Genomic DNA, 27,222 nt, shown 5'->3' with positions numbered 1-27,222 from the left:
CCCTGGAATCAGGACCTAAGCCAAAGGCAGATGCTCAACCACTGAGCCACCCACGTACCCGTGGACAAGTTCTTTAATAAAAGACACAGAGCATGAAAGCTAACTCAAGAAGAAATAAATAATTGAAAAAGCCCTATATCTATTTTATTTTATTATTTTTTTTAAAGATTTATTTATTTATTCATGAGAGACACAGAGAGAGAGAGAGGCAGAGACATAGGCAGAGAGAGACGCAGGCTCCATGCAGGGAGCCCAACGTGGGACTCGTGGGACCTGATCCTGGGACTCCAGGACCACGCCCTGGGCCGAAGGCTGCGCTAATCCGCTGAGCCCCCCGGGCTGCCCTATATCTATTTTAAAAAGTCAATTCATTGGGATCCCTGGGTGGCGCAGCGGTTTGGCGCCTGCCTTTGGCCCAGGGCGCGATCCTGGAGACGCAGGATCGAATCCCATGTCAGGCTCCCGGTGCTTGGAGCCTGCTTCTCCCTCTGCCTGTGTCTCTGCCTCTCTCTCTCCCTGTGTGACTATCATAAATAAATAAAAATTTAAAAAAAAAAAAAAAAAAAAATAAAAAAATAAAAAGTCAATTCATTGAGAAAAAAAAAAAAGGATAATCTTTTCGACAAATGATGCTGGGACAATTGGACATTCATACCCACATGAAAATAAAGAAATTTGACTTCATATATATGCCAAAATTAACTCAAAATAGATGACAGATCTAAAACTTAAAACTACAGGCAATTATTAGAATTTCTAAAATTAAAATGACTGAAACTACGGGTTTGGTGAAGATCTGAAGCAAATAGAATTTCCATACACTGCAGGTGGGAATGTAAAACAGTATATAAACCACTTTGGAAAACGGTCTAGCAGAAATTAAGCATAGCATGCACCTACCATGCGACTAAGCCACTCAGCCCCTAGGTATTTATCCAAAAGAAATAAAGGCATATGTCTATATAACGACTTATACATGAATGTTCATGGCAGCCTGGTTTGTAACAGCCCAAACCTGGAAACAACCCAAATGTCCATCAGCAGATAAATACCAAATTATATGTCCATGTAATTGATTACTGGTCAGCAACAGAACTGGACTTATTAAGATATACAACATATGGATGCCTCTCAAAATAAGCTAAAAGCAGACAGACAAAAAAGAGTACATACTGTATGGCTCCATGTATATAAAATTCTATAAATGGGACCTAGTCTCTAGTAACTGAAAGCAGTTGAGTGGCTGCCTGGGCTGGGAGTCAGTGCAGAGTCAGAGCAGAGCTGGAGGGATTAAGGAGGTGCAGGTGGAAACTTTTGTGGGGGATGGATATGTTCATTATCTTGAATGTGATGATGGTTTCATAAATGTATACCTATGGCAAAGCTTATCAAATTGTATGCTTTACCTATGTGCAGTTTATTGTAGGTCAATTACACCTCAATTAATTTAATTTATTTTATTTTTCTCAATTAATTTTAAAACACGATTTTGTGATGTGGTGTCTCTGCTGCTAATTTGCTGTGTGGCCCCAGCCATGCTAGTAAGCCTTTCTGAGACTCAGTTTCCTTTTATGTAAAGGTCAAGAAGTAATAGAACCTACCAGTAAGTGCTGGTTTAAGCCAAAAAGGGGAATTTATTGGAAGGAAGCCTCAAAAAGTGATGAAGCCCCACAGAGTCCCAGGAAGACCTCTTCCTATCCCTTGTCTTTGCTTGTCTGATCACAGCCTTCCCTGTTTCCCCATCTACGTGGTGGAAAAGGAAAGTTACCAGCTTCTGAGTTTTGTGTGTGGAAGGTCTAGTTACTCAGATGCCGAATTGACTCCCTGTCAATCGCAGGGCCAAATATAAATTCTCAGGGAAGGACCCTATTGGCCCACTTGGGTTAAGGACTCCACCGTGCCCCAAGGTATGTGTTCGGGGGCAGAGCCACATAGGATGAACTTGACTGGTCTTACATCCTGCAGAAGGAGAACAAGACAGAGTTAGGAAAGTGCTTGGGGACAGGCCACGAGAGGACTGCCAGAAGAAACTACCAAGATACTAGATGGAACTCAGGAGACCTGGCCTGTTCAGTACTCAGATTTGTGCCTCTTGATGGGGGCAGCATCTGTATATGTAGTGTTCAGGTGAGCAGCAGTGGGAAATCAGTGGAGGAAGAAATCACTTCCAACTGGGCAGTCTAGGAAGACTTCATGGAAGGGGTGCCAATGATTTCAGCTCTGTAAGAAAATTTATGCTCGGCATTTGTGTAAACTTTAAAGTTTAATAGGCGCTTTCATATCTTCTCTTTACAATGAAGACCTACCTGGGACACCTGGGTGGCTTAGCGGTTGAGCATCTGCCTTCAGCTCAGGGTGTAATCCCGGAGTTCTGGGATCAAGTGCCACATCGGGCTCCCTGTGAGGAGCCTGCTTCTCCCTCTGCCTGTGTCTCTGTCTCTCTCTCTGTGTCTCTCATGAATACATAAATAAAATCTTAAAAAAAAAAAAAAAACCCAACAATGTAGACCTACCTTCTCAACCTCTCTCCCGGGATTAGCATTATTATATATCCCACTGCACAAATAGGGAAACAGCCAATGAGAGACATTGACTGACCTGCCCGAGTTCACATAGCTTGACACAACAAGGTGTGATCTCTAGAGTTTTGACTCCAGAGCCTGGCTTCCTCCCTCTCCAAGGGTGACTTCAAACAGAGTGTGGGGAGAGGAGCTTGGTCGGTGAGCGCCTAGCAGGGATTGAAAAGGGAAAAAAACTCAGGTAGCATCTCTGAGCTCCTCTGCAGAAGATGCCCCGCCCCCTGCCCTGGCTCCAGAGACCCAGAGACCACCTTTGAGCTGTGTTGCAGACTCAGGCCAGTTTCCACCCCACTCTCCTGACCTCTCATCCTGCAGTTCCAACAGCTTGGGGGAGCTTAGGCTCAAACTGTGAACTCATTAGAGTCCTGCAGAATACCAAAGAAACCCCAGGACCCATCCCAACCACCTGAGGATAATCAACGTGAACAATCAAAAGCTGCTGCCGTACACACAGACGGTCCTGATTTCATTTTCATGTATGTTGTGGGGTAGGTACCCTACTCTCCCCATTTTACCATTGTGGGAAACTGAGGCTTACTTACACGATGGTTTATTCATTGTCCCAGGTCACAAACCTGATAAGGGGTAGATCCAAGTCTGATGGCAAGTGAACTAAAATCGTCCTGCTAAATGATTTCCTCTTCTCAGTTTGCCTGTTTCTACCAGCGGCACCAAGCCTGAAACCCTGCCATTTCTCCTGGCTTCAGTGTCTGAGGACAGCCAGCCACTCTGAAGGACCTGGGGGCTGAGGATAGGTGGCCAATAAGCCATCTGCACTGGTATGGTGGGAGACCAGGGGGGACCTGACTGCTTTGTCTGCCAACCTTGGATTTAATTCAATTTACTACTTTAAGATTTTATTTTATTTTTTAAAGATTTTATTTATTTATTTCACAGAGAGAGAGAGAGAGAAAGAGTGCACAAGTGGGCAGAACAGCAGGCAGAGGGAGAGGGAGAAGCAGGGTTCCCGCTGAGCAGGGAGCCCAAAGTGGGGCTTGATCCCAGGATCCTGGGATCATGACCTGAGCCAGAGGTAGATGCTTAATGGACTGAGCCACCCAGGCGCCCCTAATCCCAACTTTTTTTTTTTTTTTAAAGATTTTATTTGGGATGCCTGGGTGGCTCAACGGTTAAGCACCTGCCTTCAGCCCAGGGCGTGATCCTGGAGTCCCAGGATCAAGTCCCACATCAGGTTCCCTGCATGGAGCCTGCTTCTCTCCCTGCCTGTGTCTCTGCCTCTCTCTGTGTCTCTCATGATTAAAAAAATAAAATATTTTATTTATTTATCCATGAGAGACACACACAGAGAGAGGCAGAGACACAGGCAGGGAGAGAAGCAGGCTCCATGCCGGGAGCCCGATGTGGGACTCGATCCCGGGTCTCCAGGATCAGGCCCTGGGCTGAAGGTGGCATTAAACCGCTGAGCCACCCCGGCTGCCCATAATCCCAACTTTTTAAGAGTTAAATTATTTGCCAGGTTGTATGTCCTAGAGTTTAAGAGAAAGAAATTAGAGGGTTCTGGTCCTGTCCTGGCTTCCCTACTCTCCTGTTGTGTGATCTTGGGGCAGGGATAACATCTGGAACAGGGATAACACCCCCCCAACCTCTTGGGTTAGGATGTGGAGGGGAGATGGGTTCCACTAGAGATGGACATGGCTCAGGTTTCTCTGAGCGACACAACACAGACTCCATCCACCTCTCCAACTGAAGCTACTTCACAACATTTATTTTATTTTTTTTTTAAGATTTTATTTATTTATTCATGAGACACAAAGAGAGAGAGAGAGAGAGAGAGAGGCAGAGACACAGGCAGAGGAGCCTGATGTGGGACTCGATCCTGGGACTCCAGGATCACGCCCTGGGCCGAAGGCGGGCGCTAAACCACTGAGCCACCCAGGGATCCCCCTACTTCACAACATTTAAAAAGTATCCTCAACTTTGTCAGACAGTTCAATCTTTTCCAGCAATCTCTACACCCGACTTTGGGCTCTAACTCTCGATCCTGAGGTCAAGAGTTGAACACTCCACCAACTAAGCCAGCCAGGCGCCCTGACGGTTAAATCTTTTTGATGCCTGCTTAGGTTTATTTACTTTGCCTGAAATGTTCTTCCAGTAAGTCCACATGGGAGCTTCAATGAGCCCCCAGGCCCAGAGAACAGCCTGTAGAAACAGCTAAACCAGGGTCTCATGTCCCCCCTGTGAGCCTTTCACATGCTAACGTACCTTGTGGGCCCCCCCAGGAGGATTAAGGGGTGGAAGGAGAGCAATGGAAACCCTCAAACTTGCTTCCTGCAGCACCTACCAACATCTTCTCTCTGAGAAGGCAGCCACCGCCTACCATTCACACTCGGTAGGCTTTCCCTTAATCTGTCCCCAGCTCCAGGCTCCCATTTCCAGCGGAGAGACAAATATGTCCTATCAAACCAGGCTTTCTTCTCTGTCCTCCCTTGCCCTGGTGCCTCCACCCAGGCCTCCTACTCTCTCTACTTCCCTCCTCCGATGCTCTGTGAGGCCCAGTGCTTGTCTCTCTCTCTCCCCCTAAGGCCCTACAGTTGTTACCTCTTTATTTAATTTTTTTTAAAGATTTATTTATTTATTTATTCATGATAGACAGAGAGAAAGAGAGGGAGAGAGAGAGAGTGAGAGGCAGAGGGAGAAGCAGGCTCCATGCCGGGAGCCCGACGTGGGACTTGATCCCGGGACTCCAGGATTGTGCCCTGGGCCAAAGGCAGGCGCCAAACGGCTGAGCCACCCAGGTATTTACTTTTTTGAAGATTTTGGGACGCCTGGGTGGCTCAGTGGTTAAAACGTGTGCCTTCTGCTTAGAGCGTGATCCTGGAGACCCGGGATCGAGTGCCAAGTCGGGCTCCCTGCATGGAGCCTGCTTCTCCCTCTGCCTGTGTCTCTGCCTCTCTCGCTCTGTGTCTCTCACGAATAAATAAATAAAATCTTGAAAAAAAAAGATTTTATTTATTTATTTATTTATTTATTTATTTGAGAGAGAGAGGGAGAGTACAGAGGCAGAGGGAGAGGAAGAAGCAGACTCCTGCTGAGCAGGGAGCCTGATGTGGGGCTCAATCCCAGGACCCCGAGATCATGATATGAGCTGAAGGCAGATATTTTACTGACTGAGCCACCCAGGTTCCCCAACAGTTGTCACCTCTTTTTTTTTTTTTTTTTTTTTTAAGATTTTATTTATTTATTCATGAGAGACACAGAGAGAGAGAGGCAGAGACACAGGCAGAGGGAAAAAGCAGGCTCCCTGCGGGGAGTATTATGCGGGACTTGATCCCAGGACTCTGGGATCACACCCTGAGCCCAAGGCTCAGCTCAACTGCTGAGCCACCTAGGGTCCCCAGTTGTTACCTCTTGATGAACCTTGGTCTAGTTCCCATTGGGGCCTAACCACTGTGGACCCAATTGTCATTCTTGTCTTCCTCCTGAGAATTCTTCTCTGTTCACCTAACACTTCAGCCAAACCAGGCCCTCCACACTCTGAGTCTTCCTACATGCATGTCCTTTCCTCTGCCTGGAATGCCCCCAACTACCCATCTTCAGGGACTGGCTCTAGGGCCATGCCCTCCTAGGCGCCTCCCCTCCCCATCTGGCTGGAGGCCACAAGTGGCTTCTCATTCTGTTTGGGCATAGTTCTTCATTCTTGAGGCTGCTTCATCACTGGTGGGGCCCAAGGTGGTCTTTGGTACACAGTAGGTGCCCATAAACATCTGTAGCTGGGAAGAATGAGTCTAACCCAATTCCTTCATTCTACTGCTACCAGGAGAAAGGACTAAGGCGGGGCTCCTGCAGGGCTCCTCCCCAGGCTAGGATTTTTCTGCCATTCACTTTGGGAAGGAAGCCCTCCAGGGGCCATGGTTCCCTGGGAAGACAACCCTCCAGAGTTCAGACTCTTCTCAGCTAGGAACTCCACCACTGTCCCAGACACGCCATCCGCTCTGGAAGGTTGGTTCCCACTCTCTCAGAGCCCTCCCACTGCCATTCCACAACTCCTAGCACTACCGCCTGATACTGTCAGAGGCAGAAAGGGCCTTCAGGATTACGCATCTAGGGCACCCACAAAAGCCTCAAAAGGTCCTTAGCCTCCGAGCTGTGTGCACAACTGTGTGTGTGTGTGTGTGTGTGTGTAGATTTCCGCAGTGAACATCCAGAGACACCACCTGAATCTCACTGGTGTCCAAGACCCAACTGAGATACAGAACAACTTACTGTGACTCTTGAGCTCCTCATACAGGTGTTAATATACGTAAGGGTCTTACAGCTGTACCTGGTACATTTTAAGCACTCTTTAAAGAATGGGTTGGCTCACAGTCTGGTTTCACAAATAAAGTTTTATTGGAACACAGTGACACCTTTGGTTTTGTATTATCTACAGTTGCTTTCCCACGATGGCTACAAGGGCAGATTTGCAACACGGATGTAACTATATAGCTCACAAAGTCCAGGAAGAATTGGCTGCCACTATGATAATTATACAGGTGAACAGTAGCAGGCTCTAAGCCACACGGTTAGTAATCCGGGGCTTGAATCTACGTCTGTTCAAGGATTCTGTAACACACCTCTGTGCCTCTCCACTCACCTTTAACACATGGTGCTCATTCATCACTCAGCAAGGGTTCAAGGAACCCCTTCTGTATCCTCCAGGCTGAACTACTGGGGGCAAAGGTTGGGGGGGACAGTTGAAGCTGACCTTACGGCTTTGAAGAATGACTTTACTCTGCCTCCAGGTCCTTAAGTGACTAGCCCTGTGTACCTTCTTTTTGTCTACTGAATCCACAAATATTCTTTCTACCTCAGGACCTCTGCATATGGCTGGCTCTTTCCTGCCATTCAGGTTTTAGCTCACATATCACCACCCAGTTAAAACTCCTGGGCTCAAGTCCCTTTTTATTCTTACATGGCACTTATGACCATTTTCTAGTGCCTCGAACAGTGCCTGACAACAGTGGGCACTCATGGTACTCAATAATTGTTTATTACCAAAATGACTCCTGGACAGGATGTCAGGCAATATGGCTTCTCTTTTTGGCTCTGTAATCCCACTCACTGAACCACATCTCCCTTCTCTGGGCCTCAGCTGCCTCCTATGTAAGGTAGAATGTGAGGGGTGGGTGAGAAGCCCCTAATCTTTTGGCTTGAGCATTTTATGATTTGAAAGCACTTGCCAGGGACCTGCCATTGGTAGGTTTGGTGGTAATAGGCTATATTTGACTGTGAGCCGAGGTCCCAGCCCAGGCCCTGGGGACAGATGAGAAAGTCTCTACTGAGGGACGAGGGAAGGAAGAGGGGGGAGGAGGCCGAGGGGAGACCAAGAATCAGTCAGGCAGGGAAGGCTCTGAGAGCTGCAGACCAGGGGCCAAGTGCACAGAAGACGGAGGCAGACGAAGAACAGGGAGGATAAGGGTTCTGGGAAGAGCTTCTTTCACTTTCTAGCCTCTGAGCTTTAGAGCTGTTTGAAATTTGTATAACAAGTATGCATTATTTTTGCAACTGGAAAAATGAAAATGTGCATGCCCTTTGACCCAGCAACTCCATTTCTAGGAAGTCGCCGCAGATAGAGGCATGTGTGAAATGACCCATGTACAAAGCTATTCATGGCAGCCTGTTTGAAATAGCAAAATACTGGAAACAATCTAAATGTACATCAAAAGCCGACAGACAGGCTAGATAAACCAGGGCAAATCTAGGAAATGGAGCAGTAGAGAGATGTTAAAAGCAAGAGCCTAGCAAGTCTCTAAGTCCTGAGGTAGAATAATCTCCAAAATTTGTTAAGTAAAAGAAACAAGGTACAGATGACATATACAAGATGCTGCCATTTATATGAAAACCTATATGCACAAATGTTTATAAATGCTCAGAATATCTGTTCACGTACCATTTGCTAGGGGATAGGGTTGGTGGGAGCGACTCAGTGTTCAGTATTCTTTTTATAAAGTTGAGGTAAAATTCACATAACACAATATGAACCATTTTAAAGTATACAATTTTGGAGGCGCCTGGGTAGCTCAGTGGGTGAAGTGTCTGCCTTTGGCTCAGGTCATGATCCTAGGGTCCTGGGATGGAAACCCTTCATTGGGTTCCCTGCTCAGCAGGGAGCCTGCTTCACCCTCTCCCTCTGCACCCCACTTGTGCTTGCTGTCTCTCTCTAGTGCTCTCTCAAAGAAATAAAAATCTTTAAAAAAGTGTACAATTTCCGTACAGTTCAACCATCACCTCCATGTCAGTCCACATTTTCATCATCCTAAAAAGAACCTGCCATTCCCACTAGCAGTTCCCATCCCCTCTCCCCCAGCCCCTGGCAACCACTAATCTGCTCTGTCTCTGTGGATTTTCCCATTCTGGATATTTCATATAATTAGAGTCATACAATATGTGACCTTATGTGTCTAGCTTCTTTCGTTTAGCATGTTTTGAGTTTATCCATGCTGATCTTCATCATGGATTTTACATTTCATTGTATGGACATACCACATTTTGTTTATCTGTTCATCAGATGATGGACATTTGGGTTGTCTCCACCTTTTGGCTATTGGCAATAGCGCTGCGGTAAACACTCATGTACAGGTTTTGGTTTGTTGTTTTTTCAGGTTTTGGTTTGAATACATGTTTTCAATTCTTTTGGGTACATATTTAGGAGTGCAATTGTTGGGTCATATGGCAATTCTGTGTTTAACTGTTTTAAGAACTGAAAGCTGTTTTCAATATTCTTATGTACCTTGTGAATTTTATGCTATGCGCACCATAAGCAAATGTCAGCACTTCCCCCACCTCACAAAAGAAAAGAAAGTGAAGGTGTACATTCATGGAAAGAAAAAAAGCATACTGCAAATGCAAAGGATTATCGTTAGGTAAGAAATGAGCAAATATTTATCTAGATTTCTAAAGGAAACTGCATTTTGGATTTTAAAAAAATTTTTTAAAGGATTTTATTTATTTATTCATGAGAAACATGGAGGGAGAGAGAGAGGCAGAGACAGAGGGAGAGGGAGAAGCAGGCTCCAGGCAGGGAGCCTGATGTGGGACTTGATCCCAGGACTCCAGGATCACACCCTGGGTTGACGGCAGACGCTCAACTGCTGAAGCCACCCAGGCATCCCCTGCATTTTGGATTTAGACTTCAAATTTCACTCCTTTGTTCCATTCTAGTTCCAGGTGTGGGGTACAGGGAGACCTCGGATCAACTCCCAGGCTTGTCAGTTTCAGCTGTGCATCACTGCATCCGTTACCTAACTTCTCTGTGCCTCAAATGTAAAATAAGGAAAAATCATCTACCTGGCCAGTTGTGAGAGTTGAATAAGCTGAGGGATGTGTTATGCCTGGGCCCATGCTTGGCACACAGCTGGCTGCCTAGGTTAGTGGCTTTACACTAGCAGAGTACAGGAGCCACCCTCTTCTCTCCTGGGATCACTGTTCCCTACAGCCTTTTTTACATAAGCTCCTCTGATTCCCCACACACTCAAGGAACTCCTGGGGGCCTGGCCTGCTGAGCAGTTCTCCTCCCATAATTTCATCCCCTCTAGGGCCAATCTCTCAGAAAAGTGGCCAACTAGGGTGCAAGAGGACAGGAGCTAGGGCCAGCTGCTGGGAAAGAGGCCTGCTGTCTACCAAGGACTGCCCTAGGGCAGGGAGCAGAATGGGTTTGCTTTATGGAGCCATGGAGCCCAGAGCATATATATGGAGGAGTTGGGTGGAGGCACAGGGAGATAGATTTGGGTTTACCTGGAGGAACAACTTCTTCATTGAGAGGACATAATGTCAAGCATGGTTTCAAGCACTGTTACGTGACTCCACAAGAAGTATCCCCATTTCACAGATGAGGAAACTGAGGCTCAGAGTCCTTTGTCACTTTGCCCAAAGTGACAAAAATATATGTAAAGTGCTGCAAGATCTGAATCCAGGCCTGTCTCAGACTAGAACTTGGAAGCTTAGCTTCTGTATTTACAGGGTCAATGGCCAAGCACTTGATAGATGTTAATGATCACTAATCATTATCTGATAACATTCATGTAAGTAGAGCTAGAGTTGTAGCAATGCAATGAGCAGTTTGGGAATGGTGGGGGGCAGTGTGAGTTGCTTCTCCCCAAGTTCAGGTAGAGGCTGGATTAGCTTTTCATAGAGATTCAAGTGTTTGATACAGATAATTGGATTAGGGTCCTGGGTTCTAGTTTTGAAGGTATGAGGAGAGTCCCAAGATCTGTCCCCAGAGATTTAGCTGTAGTTGTTTTCAGATGGTCCCAGGAATCTGTCTCTTTCCAAAGGCAATTCTCACCTGCAGCCACCAGCTTGGATGACCTCTAGGGTCCCCTCTAACACAGATTCTATGACCTGCAATGCCTTAACACCCACCATGGGGGAAGCCTTCCTCTGGGTGAGGCACTGTCCTCTCCCCCTCCTGCCTTCTTATATCCCTAAGGTTCTAGAAAGAATGAGTCCAGCTACTCCCTTTCCCTATGAGCAGCAGGCTTTTGGAAAGGCAAAAAAGGTTGCAGAGATGGAGGGCTCAGGAGCCTCACTGCCACCTCCAGTGATGGGAGTGACGGCAGCTCATCTTTGTTCCTTGACATGCTCTCCACTCCATGCAGAGCCCCAAAACTGTCACTTGCCCCACTGGACCCTGGTACAGTGCAAACCATTCCTACCCCCTTGGTCTTTCTCAGACACTTCCCAGTGGGTCCAGCTTCCCAGGCATGACAGGCAATTCTGCAGAATTCGTCTGGTCTAGAGGGTTCTCTCCCAGCTTCCAGGAAGCCAGCAATGGGCTGGCAGGCAGGCCAGAGAGGCATTCTCAGTGACCTTTGGTTCCCTGGGAAGGACTCAAAACCAGTAAAAGTTTAGCAAGTACCATTTAATCGTTGCCAGAACTTTTTTTTTTTTTTTTTTTGGAAACACAGACTTTCTGGGGAATAAAATTTGAGAACTCTGTAAGGAAAGATCTGTGATTAGTTTGTTTTTTTCTTAGAAAATTTCTAAGCCACCTGCTTTTGAGGAAATATGAAACGAACACAGTACCCTGTTATGCAACCTCAAATAAGTTGATTTCAGCTGCTAAACCTCAGTTTCCCCATCTGCAAATGCCACTGGCCAGTGGTTGGGTAGAAACTGGCAGTGGAGTAGGGACTCTGGGTGCTGAGAGGGAGGGTGTAAGCTGAGAAAATACTGTTTCCCTTGGATTTGAACCTGTGATTCAGGTGGCCCACCTAGAGTACCGGAGGCAAGAAGACAAAAACAGAGCTCAGAAACTCTGGGCGGGGGGATGAGTCGGTTGGGAGTCAACCTTCGGCTCAGGTCATGATCTCAGAGTTCTGAATAGCCTAGGAACCTTTGGCCTCCCAAGACACCCCTTTTGGGTTCCTGATCATTGTTCTTAAATCTTCTTTCCTTGGAGGTTCCTGGCATTCCATTTTCTCTCCCATCCTGAGAGAGGAAATGCAGTCATTGACATGTTAGTATAAAAATATTTCTCTCAGGGATTTTTCCATGGAAACCTAAGCCTTTCATTCATTCCATGTTCATTATTGAACCCCATCTACAAGGATCTGGGCTGGGGACCAAGGATTCAAAGATTAAAAGAAAAAAAAGCATAATCCCTGTCCTTAGGGTCCTCCCCTAATTTTCATGGGGTAGAAGAAATAACTTTTTTGGGTGGGGGAAGTGGAGATACTGCGTCTTTGGTTTGAAGTTCATGGTTTGCTGTTTTTTTTTGTTTGTTTTGTTTTGTTTTAAAGATTTTATTTATTGGGACACCTGGGTGGCTCAGTGTTTGTCTGCCTTTGGCTCAGGTCGTGATCCCTGGGGTCCTGGGATCGAGTCCTGCATCAGGGTCCCTGTGAGGAGACTTCCTCTCCTTCTGTCTGTCTCTGCCTCTGTCTCTCTGTGTCTCATGAATAAACAAAATAAAATCTTTTTTTTTTTTTTTTTTTTTTTTTTGAGAGAGAGAGAGAGAGCACAAGCAGAGGGAGCAGCAGGAGAGGGAGAAGCAGATTCCCCAATAAGCAGGAAGCCTGACTCAGAGCTCAATCTCAGGACCCTGGGATCATGACTTGAGCAAAAGGCATATGCTCAACTGACTGGGCCACCCCAGGACCCCTCCTTTGCTGATTTTATAATCACTCCTCCTGTTGCCGTACAGCTTTGAGGTCATTAGAGAACTTTCAGAGCCATGATCTGAAAGCACCCCCCAAAGCCTAGATAATACTCATGAAAGCCTGAAAGGCATCTCTTGTTTTTCTATGAGAAAACAAAGCCTTAGAAAGTAAACTATGTGCTCATGGTCACACAAGTTGCTTTGGTCCCCTGGACTTAAACTTAGATCTTCTGGCATAGGTATTCTGAAAATACTGTTTGCCTTGGATTTGAACCTGTGATTCAGGTTACTACGTGGCCCAGAGTACCGGCTCAGGTCATGATCTCAGAGTTCTGAGACCAAGCCCCCTCTCTGATCAGCAGGGAGTCTGCCTCTCTCTCTCTCTCTCTCAAGTAAGTAAATAAAAGTTTTTTGAAAAGAAAAACTTTGGGCTGAAATGGCCCAGACTCTGATCTTGACCTATACCACTCAGACCTTGACCTTCACACAAGCAGCAGGACCACGGGCAAAAATCACAACCCCCAAGAGCTTACCATGAGGTTATTTGTCTTCTATAACACATCCTTGAAGTTGTGCATTAGTATCCCCACTTTACTGATGAACTGACTGATCCTCAGCTGGTAATCTGTGCAAGGTCACCAAATCAGAATCCCATCACAGGGCTGCTTCATGCTTTTCCCACCACCCATGCCATCTACCAGTAGCTAGGTGGGTTCCCCTAATATTTCAGAGCCACAGTTTTCTAATCTATAACTAGGAATAGCAGGAACAATGGGAGGACTGGACAAGAAGACATATTCACTGCCCAGGTAGGAAGAAGTAGGCACCTTCTCAATGCCAGCATCTTGCCTCCTTTCCTTCCTGAGACCTCTTGCACCCAAGTAGAGCTTAGACCTATAAATGCCAAGAAAACACACCTCAGATACATCCTAGCCTTTGGGCCTCAAGGTCATCCTCTCTACCTGCCCTTTCTTTTTTTTCTTTAAGATTTTATTTATTGGGATCCCTGGGTGGCGCAGCGGTTTGGCGCCTGCCTTTGGCCCAGGGCGCGATCCTGGACACCCAGGATCGAATCCCACATCAGGCTCCCTGCATGGAGCCTGCTTCTCCCTCTGCTTCTCCCTCTGCCTATGTCTCTGCCTCTCTCTCTCTGTGATGACTATCATAAATAAATAAAATTAAAAAAATTGGTTTAAGATTTTATTTATTTATACATGAGAGACAGAGAGGCAGAAACATCATAAGCAGAGGGAGAAGCAGGCTTCCTGTGGGGAGCCCAATACGGAACTTGATCTCAGGACCCCAGGACCACGACTTGAGCCAAAGGCAGACACTCAACCACTGAGCCACCCAGGTGCCCCTCTACCTGCCTTCTTATTATCCAGGCTTTCCTAGTGGTAGGGGAGGTAGAGTTAGAATGGGGGGCCTGCCTGGAAGTAACCTGGCCCAGCCTCAGGATGCCAGGTCCCAGGCAGTGTTTCTCAAGAGTGAGGACATCTGATACTTTTCCTTACCCTAGGAATGAGCCATCAAATGATAATGCATGTACAGTAAATCAGACAGAAAGGGACAGGCACCACATAACCTAGAGACCCCAGGAATGGCCCAGTACCATTTCAATAAAGGCTTATGGATACCTACTACTGCAAATGCCCACCACTCATCAAGCTCTCTACTAGAGATGAGGGGGCTGCCGAGATAGAGAGTCAAGTTCTATTCACTTAGCAGGGTCTGTGACTACTGCTAGTCAGAGATTTTCCCATCTGGTAGGTAAGACTGCACGACAAGGGATTCCCAGGTTCAAGAGGACACAGAAGAGGCGCTCTGAGAACAGTCAGAAAGGTCAGGAAGCTGGGAAAGTGGGGTGGTTCCAAGCAAAGGGAAGAGAAATGTGAGAAGTTCAGAGGCGATGTGGAGCTGAGCACTGGGAGAGGAGAGGGACACTGAAAAGGCTACTGGACGCTTACCACAGTTGGGTAAGACAAAGACACAACCTCCCCACCTCCAGGCAGTCTGCCAGAGTTGTACACCCCAAACTCTTCTTACTTCAGCCTCATCTTTATCAACCCCAGGTCTGCACTGATGGGTACTCATGCCAGGCTGGGTGGGAGTTTTGCATTTATATGATCTCCAAATCCCCTTGGAGTCAGAGTTTCTCCCATTTCTGTGGCTCTCAAGGATATGCAGAGAAATAAGTTGCTGCCCCTAAAGTGCTTATGGTCTGGTCACACATACATGAAGCTTTCTGAAGCATTAAGAATCCGTATAGACGGTGTTTCTTTCGTTTTTTAAGAAAGATTTGTTTATTTATTCATGAAAGACACAGAGAGAGAGGCAGAGACATAGACAGAGGGAGAAGCAGGCTCCATGCAAAGAGCCCGATGGTGGGACTCAATCCCGGGACCCCGGGATCACAACCTGAGCCGAAGGCAGATGCTCAATCGCTGAGCCACCCAGGTATCCCAGAAGGTGTTTCTTATGAAGGCAAAAAAGAAAAAACAAAACAAAACTGGAAATCATGCAAATGTCTAACAAGAGATAAGTTAAATAAATTCTGGCCCATCTAATAGGGGTTAAGCAATCATTCAAAATTATGAGTAAGAAGGGTGCCTGCTGGCTCAGTTGGTAGAGCATGCCACTCTTGACCTCAGCAGTTTGAGCTCCAGGTGGGTGTGGAACCTACTTAAAAAAATATATGACTAAACAATAAACCGGAATTTTGTTTTGCTGAGTTGTTCTAACAACAACAACTATATATATATATATATGACTAAAGAACTTAAAAGGAAAGGTTGGGGGGCACTTGGGTGACTCAGTTGGTTAGGCATCTGCCTTTGGTGCAGGTCATGATCCCAGGATCTTGGGATTGAGTCCCATATTGGGCTCCCTGCTCAATGGGGAGCCTGCTCCTTCCTCTCCTGCCCCTCTCCCCTGCTCATGCTCTCTCCCTACTCTACACTGTCTCTCAAATAAATAAATAAAATCTTTAAAAAAAGTGATCAATGTAAGAAAAAAAGGAATATTTAAAATTTTCGGCAATTTTGTTTTTTAAAATATGCACAGACAAAAAGACTAGAGGGAAATATTAATAATCTTGCTTTCCAGATTTCAAGTTGTTTTCAAAACTATTATGTAGATTCCAACTATTCAACAATGAGCATGTATTGCTCTTATCATCTGAAAAGTAATAAAGATTATTTTAAAAATCATCAGCTTCATGTCATGGAAAAATAGTGATGAAGGTCAACAGTAGGCCTTGTTCTGTTCTGCTTTTTTAAGTAATTTCTACACCCAACCTGGGGCTTAAACTCAGGACCTTGAGACCAAGAGTCACATGTTCCACCAACTGAGCCAGCCAGGTACCCAGATTTGTCACCTGCTTTGGGCTTCAGCTCCCTCATCCATATAATGAAGACCTGAGGACAAGATGAGAACCCTTTCCTCTTTAAAAAATTCACTCACTTCTTAGGATACCTGAATTTAGAAAACTGGCCTAAGCTCCTCTGCCTGGAAAAAGTGGGGCTGAAAAAGGATCTTGAGGGGAGGATTTGAATTCCATATGACGTAGGGGGGAGAGAAGAATATTGCTGGGCCAAGGTTGGAGGCATGCCTAATGAGGAGATCTATCCTAAGAGGGTTTAGGAGTGGGAATATAGCCAAATTGGACTGAGGCCTCTGAAGGATGGTGAGAGTATCTGTAGGTTCATCAGGTTGGCTCCCTCTGGAGGTGCCAGAAGCTGGAAGAACCTAGAAATCTCTGGGTTAAGTGAAGCACCTATCACTAATAGTAGTACCTAATTCCTATAGGAGGCAGTTTCCTTCCTAATGGGGCCTGAACCAAGTATTGGCAATGTGGGGGCTGGGAAACCAGGGTGCTCCCGGTCTTGACATCAGAACACAGTAGGTCCGCAGCACACAATAGGCGTTGAGCAATTTACTGAAAGAATATGTCACTGGGAAGGATATCACCTATCTCTGGGCCTCAATTTACTTATCTGTGGAATGGCAGGTTAGGAAAGGGATGATAATTTGTTGGAGAGACTAAGTCACGGGAACACTGTACGGGTCCAGCTTGATACTCCCATACGGTAGTGCCAGCCCTATTTAGAGGTCAGCGTATCAAGGCTCAGAACGGTTGAGTCACCCGTCCAAAGTGGCGCGGTCCTAACTGGTTCACAACCGCACACCGAGCTTCTCCCACTCCACTGACGCTGCGCCCTGCTTCCCATCTCAGAACCCAGGTGCCACGACCTGGCTCGGCGGGGAGAGGCCGAATCACACCCAGGGGCGCCTGCAGCCGGCCGGGGTCACACAGGATTCCCCTAAAGCTCTCGGCAGTGTCTTCTCCAGTCCACACGGAGCCTGCAGCCGGGGTCCCCCGGGGTCGCGGCTGGGATTCCAGAACCGGGGTGCCGGGGAGGGCCCCGGGTCTTGGGCCGGGCTTGCTCCGCCGGGCTGGGCTCGGGGCTGCTGCACCTCGGGCGCGAGGCGAGCGGGGCGCGAGCGTGTACGCGGTGCAGAGGGGCTGGCCCCGGCGGCGCGGCTCCCAGGCCGGGGGCGAACCTGCGAGCGGGGCGCGGGCTCCAGACCCGCCGGGGGCTCCCCACCGTCCCGCCAGGACGCGAGGCTGCCCTCCCCTCCCCCCGCCCTCGGGCTCCGCAGAGGAGGAGGAGGGGAAAGGGGGGGCGGTATTTAAGCCGAGGGAGGAGAGGACCCCAAAGAGGGGGTGGGGGGTGGGGGGTGGGAGGGAGGAAGGCGAATGGAATCCCGATCATCCGAGGTACCCCCTCCCGGGGCTGATAACCATTTGGGTCCCAAAGACTCGTCTCCCCGCCCAGAGTCCTATTCAGTGACCAGGAGCGGGAGGGGAGTTTGAGATCTAAGTCCCACCCTCTGGGCTGGAGGCCTGAAGCCAGAGAGGGGAAGTGATTTCCTCAAGGTCACGCAGCAAAGCAGCGGCCAGCCAGGGCCAAAGCCCAGGTGCCGGGCCCCCGACGGCCCTGATCCTGAGCCCGACCTCCGGCAGTCCTGCGCCCGGGGAGGCTCGGGGAGGCTCGGGGAGGCTCGGGGAGGCTCGGGGAGGCAGGAGCGTGGACCCGGCCCGGAGGCTGGGTTTGGGGGTGAAAGGAGTGCGCCGGGCGCCCTGCGATCCCCAGTCAGGGTGCGGGCCGAGCTCCGTCTCGCAGCCGACGGCCGGGGAGCCCCGCTTCGGGCGCCGCGGGCCACGGGTGGGACGAGGGCGCGCGGCTGCCCTGCACGCAGCTCCGCCCCCCGCGGGCCGCGACTGCTCGGAGCGCGCGGACCCTTTAAGAAAGTTCACTGGGCGAGTTCATCAAAGTTTAAAAACTTGTCTCGCAGTAGGGAAAGGGGAGAGGAAGGAGAGGGAGAGACGACGAGGGCGCGAGCGGAGAAGCCCCGCCGGAGGCCGGCGCGCCGCGGCCCGGGCCGGGGCGAGCCCGCAGTGGGCGGCGGGGATTGGCTGCGCGTTCCCCCGGAGACCGCGAGGAGGGCGGGGGAGGGGGCTGGCCGGGCCCCAGCTGAGGCCGGTTCCGGCCCCCGCCCCCCGCCGCCGCCCGGCGCCCGCCCCCTCCCCCGGCGCCCGCCCCCCGCCGCCGCCGCCGCCGCGGGCGCACTCGCCGGTCGCAGTGAAAAGGCGGAGGCGGCGGCCGCTCGGGCTCGGCTCCGGTTCCGAGGGCCTCCCCCGCCGCACCCCCTCCCCGCCTCCCGCACCCGCCAAACTTGATGTGACCCCGGCCCGCCGCGGCGGCCGCCCCCCTCACCGCCCCGCGCGCCCCCACCGCCGCCCCGCCCGCACCCCCGGAGCGCACCGCTCACCGCGCCCCTTCCCACCTCCCCGCGGGGCCGGGCGCCGCGCTCGCCCTCCGCGCTCCCTTCCCCTCGCCGCCCCCGCCCCACCCCCCGCACCATGAGCAACCTGAAGCCGGACGGCGAGCACGGCCCCGGCACCGGCACCGGCACGGGCACCGGCACGGGCTCGGGCTCCGGCGGCGCCCTGGAGGAGGAGGTGGGTCTCGGCCCCGGGGCCGGTCGGGGCGAAGTGCACGCGGAGGTGGGCGGGGGACGGGGCGCGCTGGGCCTCCCGCGCCGCGCGGGGCCGGGCTGGCAGCCGCTCGGGGCGCCTTCCCGCCGCTGCCCTTCGGTCGGGGAGGAGCAGCCCGTGTCCGGCGGGCGGGGGCGCGCGGCCTGGACTGCCCCGCCGGGCGGGCATTGTCTCCCCGCCCTCCCGGGCTCGGGGCGGGCCGCGCGCCGGCCGCCGTCCGTGCGCCCCGCGGTGGGCGAGCGGCGCGGCGTCTGCCCCGCGCCTGCCCCGCGCCTGCCCCGCGCGTCCCTCGGGCTCTGCTCCGGCCCGGCCCGGCCCGCGCCCCCGAGCCGAGGCGCTCCCCGGCGAGGCCCGCAGTCCCGCCGCCGCTGGAAGGAGCCGAGCGGGATTAGCACCGCGGGCGGGCGGCAGCCTCACTCCCTTGCACTTTCCACCCTGACCCCTCCCCGTGACCTTGGAGGCCCGGGCCCGTCCGCCCGGCTCCCTGGTTCGCTGTAGTCACGGGGGTGGACGGACTTTCCGTGCAGCCCCGGAACCCGGGCTTGGGCAGGGAGGCCAGCGGGCCGTTAACGAGAGCTGGGAAGGGGATGCCTGCGGATCCTCGGCTCCCGGGTCTCCTCTCTCCGGTGTTGCCCCGGCAGGCGGTCCGGGACCCCAGAGCCGGCCTGGGTGGGATTCCTCAAGGAGAGGCGACATTATCTTGTCCACCAGACATGTGCTAAAGAGGAGGGAGTGTGAGTGGGCTTCGTGGAATCAGCAGCAGCTGGGGTGGTTAATGGGATGGCGAAATCGGGGAGGGTGTGTTTGGGGCGGGGGGGGGGGGTGAAGTGCTGGATATAAGCCTTAAGGCTACGGGCGGCAAATGGAGACCAGGAGCCGGGCCTGACGAGACAAAAACTGTTGTGGAAGGGGACAGGCTTTGCAGCTCTCTCCAAGGGCCTCTGGCCTGCTGTGTCACTCCAGGGCTAAGAGACCTTTCCTGCCGCGCCCTGGCAGGCCCTTGCCCAGGAAACCAAGGGCCAGTTATCCACCCTGAGGTCCCTTCCCCTTGGTCTGGGGGAGAAACCACAGAGCCCCTGGTGGGGGCTGGTGTTGCTACCTCGCTCCAGTGCGGTGGCGGTGGTGCTGGTGGCCGTGCTATAGATTTGGTGCAGAATGGCGGCAGTGGCCCACTGCTGGGCTGGGCTCCTCACTGTGGGAGGGATGGTGGGAGGGTCACACCACCAGCTCCCACTCTTAGTAATTCAGAGGCCTGCTGTTAGCCCTAGTCCACCAATGGCATGGCATCTTGAGAATCTAGGTCTAGATCTCACTTTTTTTTGACGGGGGAGGGGGGAATATCTAACTCTTCCCTCCTGAAGGGTGGCCGGGGAGGGCCTGACATTTGTCTGCCAGTGTTGTGTGGGCTCCAGTGCAGTGGGGTGGTTTGCCCCCTAAAGGCCTTGTCCTCCTTGGACCTTGACGTGCTGACAGTCCCATGGCACTGATGGGAACCTTAACCCCATCCTGACTCTACCTGGTTGTTCAGCATCTCCCCTGAGATTCGAGGGAGGGTGACAGGGTTGCTGGTGTGCGTGTGGGGATCTCGACTTGGCCTCCTGTGGATTGGAATTGGGGGGGTGGGGAGAAGCCGCCTCCTGTGAAGCTGGGAAAAGACCCAGAATGCCACTGACGCTAGATGGTTGACTTCAGCAGGGAATTCATCCAAGAGGTGGGCTGACCCTCAGACCTACCCCTTTGAAGTGGGAAGGGTGAACCTTGTGGCCAAGCTAAATTCTTAGAGAAAGCATTTGAAGTATTGGTCACTTTTTTCTAAGTGTTTTTTTTCTGAGAAAGAGGGCAGAAACCTCAAGAAATGGAATCTCTATGAACTCCTCCTTGGCGCAGAAGTGGGTTACAGCCCTGTAGGTTCAGGGAATCATTGCAACAGGTGCTGATGCAGCGGCCCGGGCCTGTGTTTAACAGAAGTCCAAAATTAAGGTTCTGGGAATCTCCTGGATCCTGGTGTCTGCTCTAGTCAGGTAAGTGCAAGAATGAGCCCCCTCCTCTCATTAGATTTCTGGGCCAAGAGCTCTTCTGCTGAGGGTCCTTCTTGAATTGATGGTTTGGACTGGAACTGGATTCCATCCCTTTAGCTTAGATGCTCCCTAGGCAGTCATTTCTGCATCCCGCAGGAGCCACCATCCGGGGAATGTGTTGGCAGAGGTAGTTAACTAGCATGGCCGAGCCAGGCTGGCTCTTGGAGATTAGGTAAAGCAAACCTAAAAAATCAAGGAATCCTACTTGCCCACCACAAGACTTCAATTCCTAAGGGTGTTAGGTTGCTGGAGAGAAAGGGGTGTGTTGTTTTAGTTCCAGAAGGGACTATCAGTGGGGCTGCTCATCTTAAGCTCCTTTGTATGGCCTTGACTTCCTCTGCTTTGCCACCCTATGCATGGGGGCTTCATGACCCTATCACAGGCATTAGGTTCTTTTTCTGGACCAGGATTTCTGGAGCAGGATTTGAGGGGAAAGATCACAGAGTAGAAGATGAGAAGGAAGAGGGGACGAGATGTTAAATGCAATGGTAGATAAAATAAGAGAGTATCAGCAAGTGATGCAGTGGTGCCCCTGAGAAGGTAGAGATCAGGCCTCCCTGAGATGTGGCTGGGTAGGAGGTTGTTAGGCCTGTGCCGGTCAGAAAGCATTCCAAGAAGAGGGAATAGCAAATGTCAAAGGGAGAGGTAAGTGGTGGAACCACATGACTACCAGGAGTTTGCTAGGCTGCAGCAATACTGGAGTCCACACTACGAGGAGTCCGAGATCATGCAAAGTGGGGGAAAATCGTCATTTTTCTGCCACTTGGAAAGGAGATGTGTTAGGAGCTCTGGTACTGTTTGATACCCTTTGAAACTAAGGACGGCAGCGATGAATTAAGGAGAGGGTCTACAGGGGCAGAGCTAAGTATCCCTTTCAGCCTAGAGGTCATGCCTTAACCCAGGTGGGTCATGCCTGGTGCTGGAGATCCAGAAGGTGAGGTGATACAGTAGCACATCTGGATCCCCAGGTCCCAGCAAGCCTGATTCTTTAGGGCTGACTAGAGGGTTACAGTGTTTCTGGGGAGGGCTGCTTATGGTTTGAAAACATACTCTATTTTGAAAACGGGAGACTTTAAGTTCAAAATACAAGGTAATAGTAAGTTACAGTAATTCCCTGGGGCAGGGTGAGGAGAGCAAAGGTAATATTTGAAATCTTGGGTGGATAGAGTTCAAGTTTCTAAGAGTTAAAGAAGTTTTTTGCCAGCCTAATGAAAGGCTGGCATTAAACCCTATAGAAAGGCAGGCATTAATGGCAGCCACAGAAGTACAGCTTGACCTGAGAGTCTTGGCCCCTCGCTCCCCTCCCACTCCCATCTCTGCGTGTCCATTGCATCCAGTGTACCTGGGCCAACATGGCTCCTTGCAGGCCTGGCACCCTTGGGTCCATCATGTGTCCTCTAGACATCTGAGGAACCAGCCAAGTCCCTGGCAGGGTGGGCCACAGTTAGCACTCCAGATGAAGGTGAAGGAATTCTGGGGTCTAGCGTGTGATTCAGCCACTTTGCCTTTTCTCTGCCATGAAAAATATTTGACAGAATCTGGGATGTTTTGGTGCTCTATCTGTAAGCTTTTTTGTTTTGTTTTGTTTTTTTGTATGAGGGAAGGGAGGCATCTGTACTTTTGGCCGTTTACCTGGAGACAGGGCCCAGGCAGGTAGATTCAGGCAGATTCTATAGGCTGTGGGTCCTCTTCCTCCCTCAGGGTTGCTGGGGATGTGACTTCTCTGCTCAAATAACCTAATAGGCTGTCCTAATGATGGTAAACCTATCACAGTATTCGTGCCAGGCGTTATTCTTACCATTTTACCTCCTTGAACTTTCCCAACAGCACTGTGAATTGCTACATTATTGTCATCGCCTTGTTAAGAATGAGGAATCAAGAGAGGTTAAATAAGTCTTGTGTAGGGGCGCCTGGGTGGCTCAGTTGGTTGGGCGTCTGGCTCAGGTCGTGATCTCAGGGTCCTGAGATGGAGCCCCACATCTACCTCAGTGCTTAGCATGAGTCCGCTGCTTGGGATTCTCTCCTCCCTCTGCCCCTCCCCGTCGTGTGTGTGTGTGTGTGTGTGTGTGTGTGTGTGTGTGTGTGTTTAAGATTTTATTGATTTGTTTATTCATGAAACACAGGCAGAGGGGGAAGCAGGCTCCACGCAGGGAGCCCGATGTGGGACTCAGTCCCAATCCCGGGACTCCAGGGTTGCACCCTGAGTTGAAGGCAGGCAGACACTTAACTGCTGAGCCACCCAGGCGTCCCTCACTCTCTTTCAAATAAATAAAATCTTTTAAAACTTTCATGTAGCTAGTAAGTAGATAAGTTGGCATTTTAACCTAGATTTTGCCCTTAACCATACAGTATAACTGCTATTCTGTTTTATATTAGGGGTTTTTTTTTGGGGGGGAGTCTCAAAAAAGTCCTGCAACTAAAGTTTTTGAGGCCTGAGCTTTGGATGCTGCTGCTCCAGGCTAGTTCCCTGAGGGTATTTGAAGACTGGGTGATGGAAGCTGGCAGCTCTTGTAGGAGGAGCATTTTAACACAGATACAGGTTAGAATTGCCATCCCAGGGTGGTAAAACCAGATCAAGTCCGTTTTATTATTGTTCAGTTGTCTACAGGCAGTACACCCCCTTATTGCCTGTATGGGGGCTTACTGCTTTCATTCTCCCTGGCCCACCTTCGTACCCACTCTAAAGTGACTGCCTGTCATTTTGTGCATGGGGGAGGGGGTCATTTTCTTGGGTCTCCTTATCTCCTCCTTCCCTGCACATGGGCAGCCTTCCTAGCTTATCCCAGTAAGAACCAGCTTTTGAATCCTATTAAGCATTTGGACATTCTGGTTTCTTCTCCTCCCCATCTCCAGTGGGGTGCTCTAAGTAGAGTTAAGATGTGAAGTGCGGGATGCCTTGCTTCTTGCTCTCATGCTCTCCACCTATTTATCCCATTGGGCCTCCAGGCAGTCCTGAGAGTGAGAGGAGTCCATCCCGCCTGCCCTGAGGGCTGGGCTGCTGGTCTGTGGCCTCCAACCTCTGGTTATCCAGAACTGAACTACAGTGCTAGGTTCTGGCACCACTCAGTGGCCCCCAGCTTCTGCTGGGCCACTGGTTTTAGATAGCAGTGACATCTGATAACTTGCTAGTTTCTCTGCCATCCCCTGACCGTGGCTGCCTCAGAGGGGTCCTCACACCCCTGGCAAAGCCATGAGGCAGTGGGGCAGAGCCTGTCACCATACTTCAAAAACCATGGTGCCGTGAGGCAGGAGCTATAGATACCACACAAGGCTCTGTCTTTCAGAACCCCTATTCCCTGCCCAGGGACAGCATGGCCTCCCTTTTTCTGCTGCTTCCCCGATGCTATCCTTGGAGGGAAAAAATATGGTTACCTCTGAGCTGTGCCAAAGCTGACAGAAGAGACAGCAATTCCTGAAGAGTTGGCTGGTGGATCCATCTGGGCCAGGAGCCTCTGGAGAATAGCAGGGGCTATGTGTATTGGGAGGGTCTGTTTGGGCCTATCCACCATGGCCTTTAGTTTATGGCCCACTGAGCAGAGGCTCTTGGCTGTCACAAGTCATCAAGGCTGCCTGTATAGTTCTGAACAGGCCTGGGACTCCCGGGGAGAAAGGCACTAGGCCATGGGAGGAGTGTTTGGAATACCTAGACTTTTTTGGTGAGCCACCCTTGCCCTCCCCAAATGGGTCTTGGGCTTTTGTTGGTGGAGGAAGTGTCCGGAGAGGTTATTGGAATAGGACCTGGACCCTTTTTTGAGAACATTTGTTGAAATGTTCTCATTGAACTTTTGCTCAGACTGGTTTTCGTTCTTGACATTTGGTTGTGGCCATATCCAGGCACAGCTTGGGATGTTTGTGACAGGGGAGCTCCAAACCAGAGTGCAGACCCTTGAAGCAGCTTCCATTCCCAAACAGCCTCTCCCAACAGGAGCATAGGTTGGGAAACATCTCTTATTGGGCCTCATCTTCTTCCTTCACGTAGTGGGCAGGTGTGGTAGGCTCCGTGCTCTGTGTTCACAGTGGCGTAACATCAGGTGGCTTAAGGGTTGGAGGTATTGGTTTTGGAGCTGGGGGAGGGGCATGAGATTCCCCCAGGCTAAGACTTTGATGCGAGGGTTGGTGTGTGGCAGTGGTGACAGCTGCAACCCTTGCCAGGCGCAGGAATGAGCAGTAGATTTGTGTTGGCTGACCACACAGCACCAGGAGGAACAGAGGGGAGGTGGATGGCACAGGAGGGAGGGAAGCCTTGCCCTGAAGACCTCCATGCTGGGGGCCCTGTGAACCTGCCAGTTGAGTTGCCTCTGAAAGCCTTGGCCCCTGGCACTGTCTGGAACCAAATGGAAAACAGTCACCCAGCCATAGCACTGAGTCTGCATGGTGCAGTTCATGCAGTTTGGTCTGGTTCCCTATAAATGAAGTGTAGGCTGTGCTCACAACAGGCTTTTTGACTGGGTATGTCCCCAAGAAATTGTGTCTTCTGTTCCTGGGGCTAGAAGTAGCTTGGAGTATGAGGTCTGGAGCCTCATTATTTAAAACTCAATTCATATCCAGCCCTATCCCACCCTTTAGGGAACTTCTTACCATCCCAGCTTGGTTCCCCTGACCCCTATACATCCACAGTCTGGATTCTAGGACACATTGCAGGCTGTAGGGGAAATGCCTCAACTTCCCAGACAATTTGGATTTTACTGCCAGCTCTGCCACTAGCTGGCCAAACACCTGATCCCTGAGCTGGTTCTTCATCTGTAAAATGGGCCAGTACTGCCCTGCCTGTTACATCAAGGGACTGTCAGCCTGACATGCCCATGATGCCCCATGACATGATGGTAGGTAGGAAAGACCAAGAAGCCACAAAGTGCTGCCCAGAGAAGAGCCCGAGAGCCAAACCCTGTGATTTGGACCTGTAATTAGCAGGGGCAGGCAAAACGATGTACAACATATCCTAAGCCTGGTGCTTCACACCAGGTCAGAGTAATGGCATCGGAGGTGTCCTGGGTGGGGGGAAGCTGGGCAGTGTCCTAGCCTAGGAGCTGAGCAGCCCCGAGCTCCTCCGAGGGCGCATGGGAAGCCCTGGGTTTCTGGGAGTGTGTGTCTCCGTTCACATCCACTGTCTGGCTGTATCTGCTTGCTCTTTTTCCCTGTGGCCTTGTTCAGCCCTTATAAGTCCTGCGTCTGCGGGCCGTGTCACCACATTCCATCCACCTCTCGTCAAGTGGCCCCACTCAGAGGGACTTCTTTCCCCCGGGAGGGGTAAGAGCGACCTGCTAGTGCCAAGCCTAGGCCTGGGACCCAGGAAGAAACCATCCCCCACCCCGCCCTCTACATCCATGCACAGAAGAAAAAGCCCTGGCCGCTGAGACCTCTGGGTGGGAGTTCTGTGTGGGAGACTGCCCTGAGGCTTCTTTTTGGCAACCCCACCATTGCCCCAGCAGAGACCCCTTCCAGACCCCCAGGGCCTGGCTGCTGACTTCCTGCTCTGTCACCCTCTCATTCTCTATCCCCTTTTTCACCACTTTCTTTGCCTTTTTACGGGCAGAAGGGGAGTGCTTAAACTCTGAGCAGATGGAGGACAGTGCCCAAGCCTTATTCTAAGACTCAGTCACCTTTCCTGCTTCCTTGGTCTCTTACAAGGTGGAGTGTGAAGGACCCTGAGGCCAGTGCATCCTTCCTCTTTATAGTCGAGGCAGCAGAGGAAGGCCACAAAGCCACCTGCCTGGCTGGTGGCCAGGCTGGGATTTCTACCCAGGCTCCCTGGCAGTTGGTTTGAGGCTCTTTTTCTTTTGTTTCTGCATCCGATCAGCAATGCTTGCTGAGCAGGAGGCTTAGCCTGAATCCAATGTCATGATTCTCAATGGAGTTTCTTCCCCTTGGAGAAGCCAGAGCAGAGGTGGGGGTGATGATGGCCGGTATAAGCTTAGAAAGGACTTTTAGGGGGAACCTGAGTGGCTCAGACCGCTACGCATCCGACTCTTGATTTCAGCTCAGGTTGTGGTCTCAGGGTCCAGAGATTGGGCTCCATGCTCAGTGCAAAGTCTGCTTGTCCATCTCTGTCCCACTACTTGTTCTTGCTGCCCCCTCCCTCAAATAAATAAAAATCTTAAAAAATAAAAATAAAAAAAGGAAAAGGGACCTTTCGTATCTTTGTTTCAGGAAAGCCATAAGCCGTATGTAACGCAGCTGTGCTTCATAAACTCCCGGGGTCCAGCTAGTGGGGGTGGGAATGGTAGATGGGGTGGCCTGGGCTTCCGTGTGGACTTGGGGCTTCTGGGGCCCTGTCTGAGGCAGGTGTGTGACCCTGTTGCCACTCCTGCCTGCAAGTCTGCCGGGCACAGGGCCATCCCCACTTAGCTGCTGGGAGTTAGCAGTCTGTCCATCTTCCTTTGACTTGCCTGTGATTAATTCTGTTAA

General features: G+C 50.7%; 1 protein-coding gene across 2 annotated transcripts in view; it reads left to right on the top strand.

The window, feature by feature from the left end:
• The first annotated feature begins 18,580 nt into the window (after positions 1 to 18,580).
• The window catches only part of RBPMS2 (RNA binding protein, mRNA processing factor 2), a 26,677-nt gene continuing 18,035 nt past the window's right edge, over positions 18,581 to 27,222 (top strand). For both annotated transcript variants that reach the window (XM_038580708.1, XM_038580707.1), the window contains exon 1: positions 18,581 to 18,703. In XM_038580708.1, the coding sequence (XP_038436636.1) occupies positions 18,605 to 18,703 (99 nt within the window). In that variant the 5' untranslated portion in view covers positions 18,581 to 18,604. The remainder of the gene's footprint in view (positions 18,704 to 27,222) is intronic.

Source organism: Canis lupus, chromosome 30 (assembly GCF_011100685.1).
Source record: "Canis lupus familiaris isolate Mischka breed German Shepherd chromosome 30, alternate assembly UU_Cfam_GSD_1.0, whole genome shotgun sequence".
NCBI lineage: Eukaryota > Metazoa > Chordata > Mammalia > Carnivora > Canidae > Canis > Canis lupus.
The sequence above is the reverse complement of the archived record's forward strand: the minus strand, read 5'-3'. Positions and strand labels throughout refer to the sequence as shown.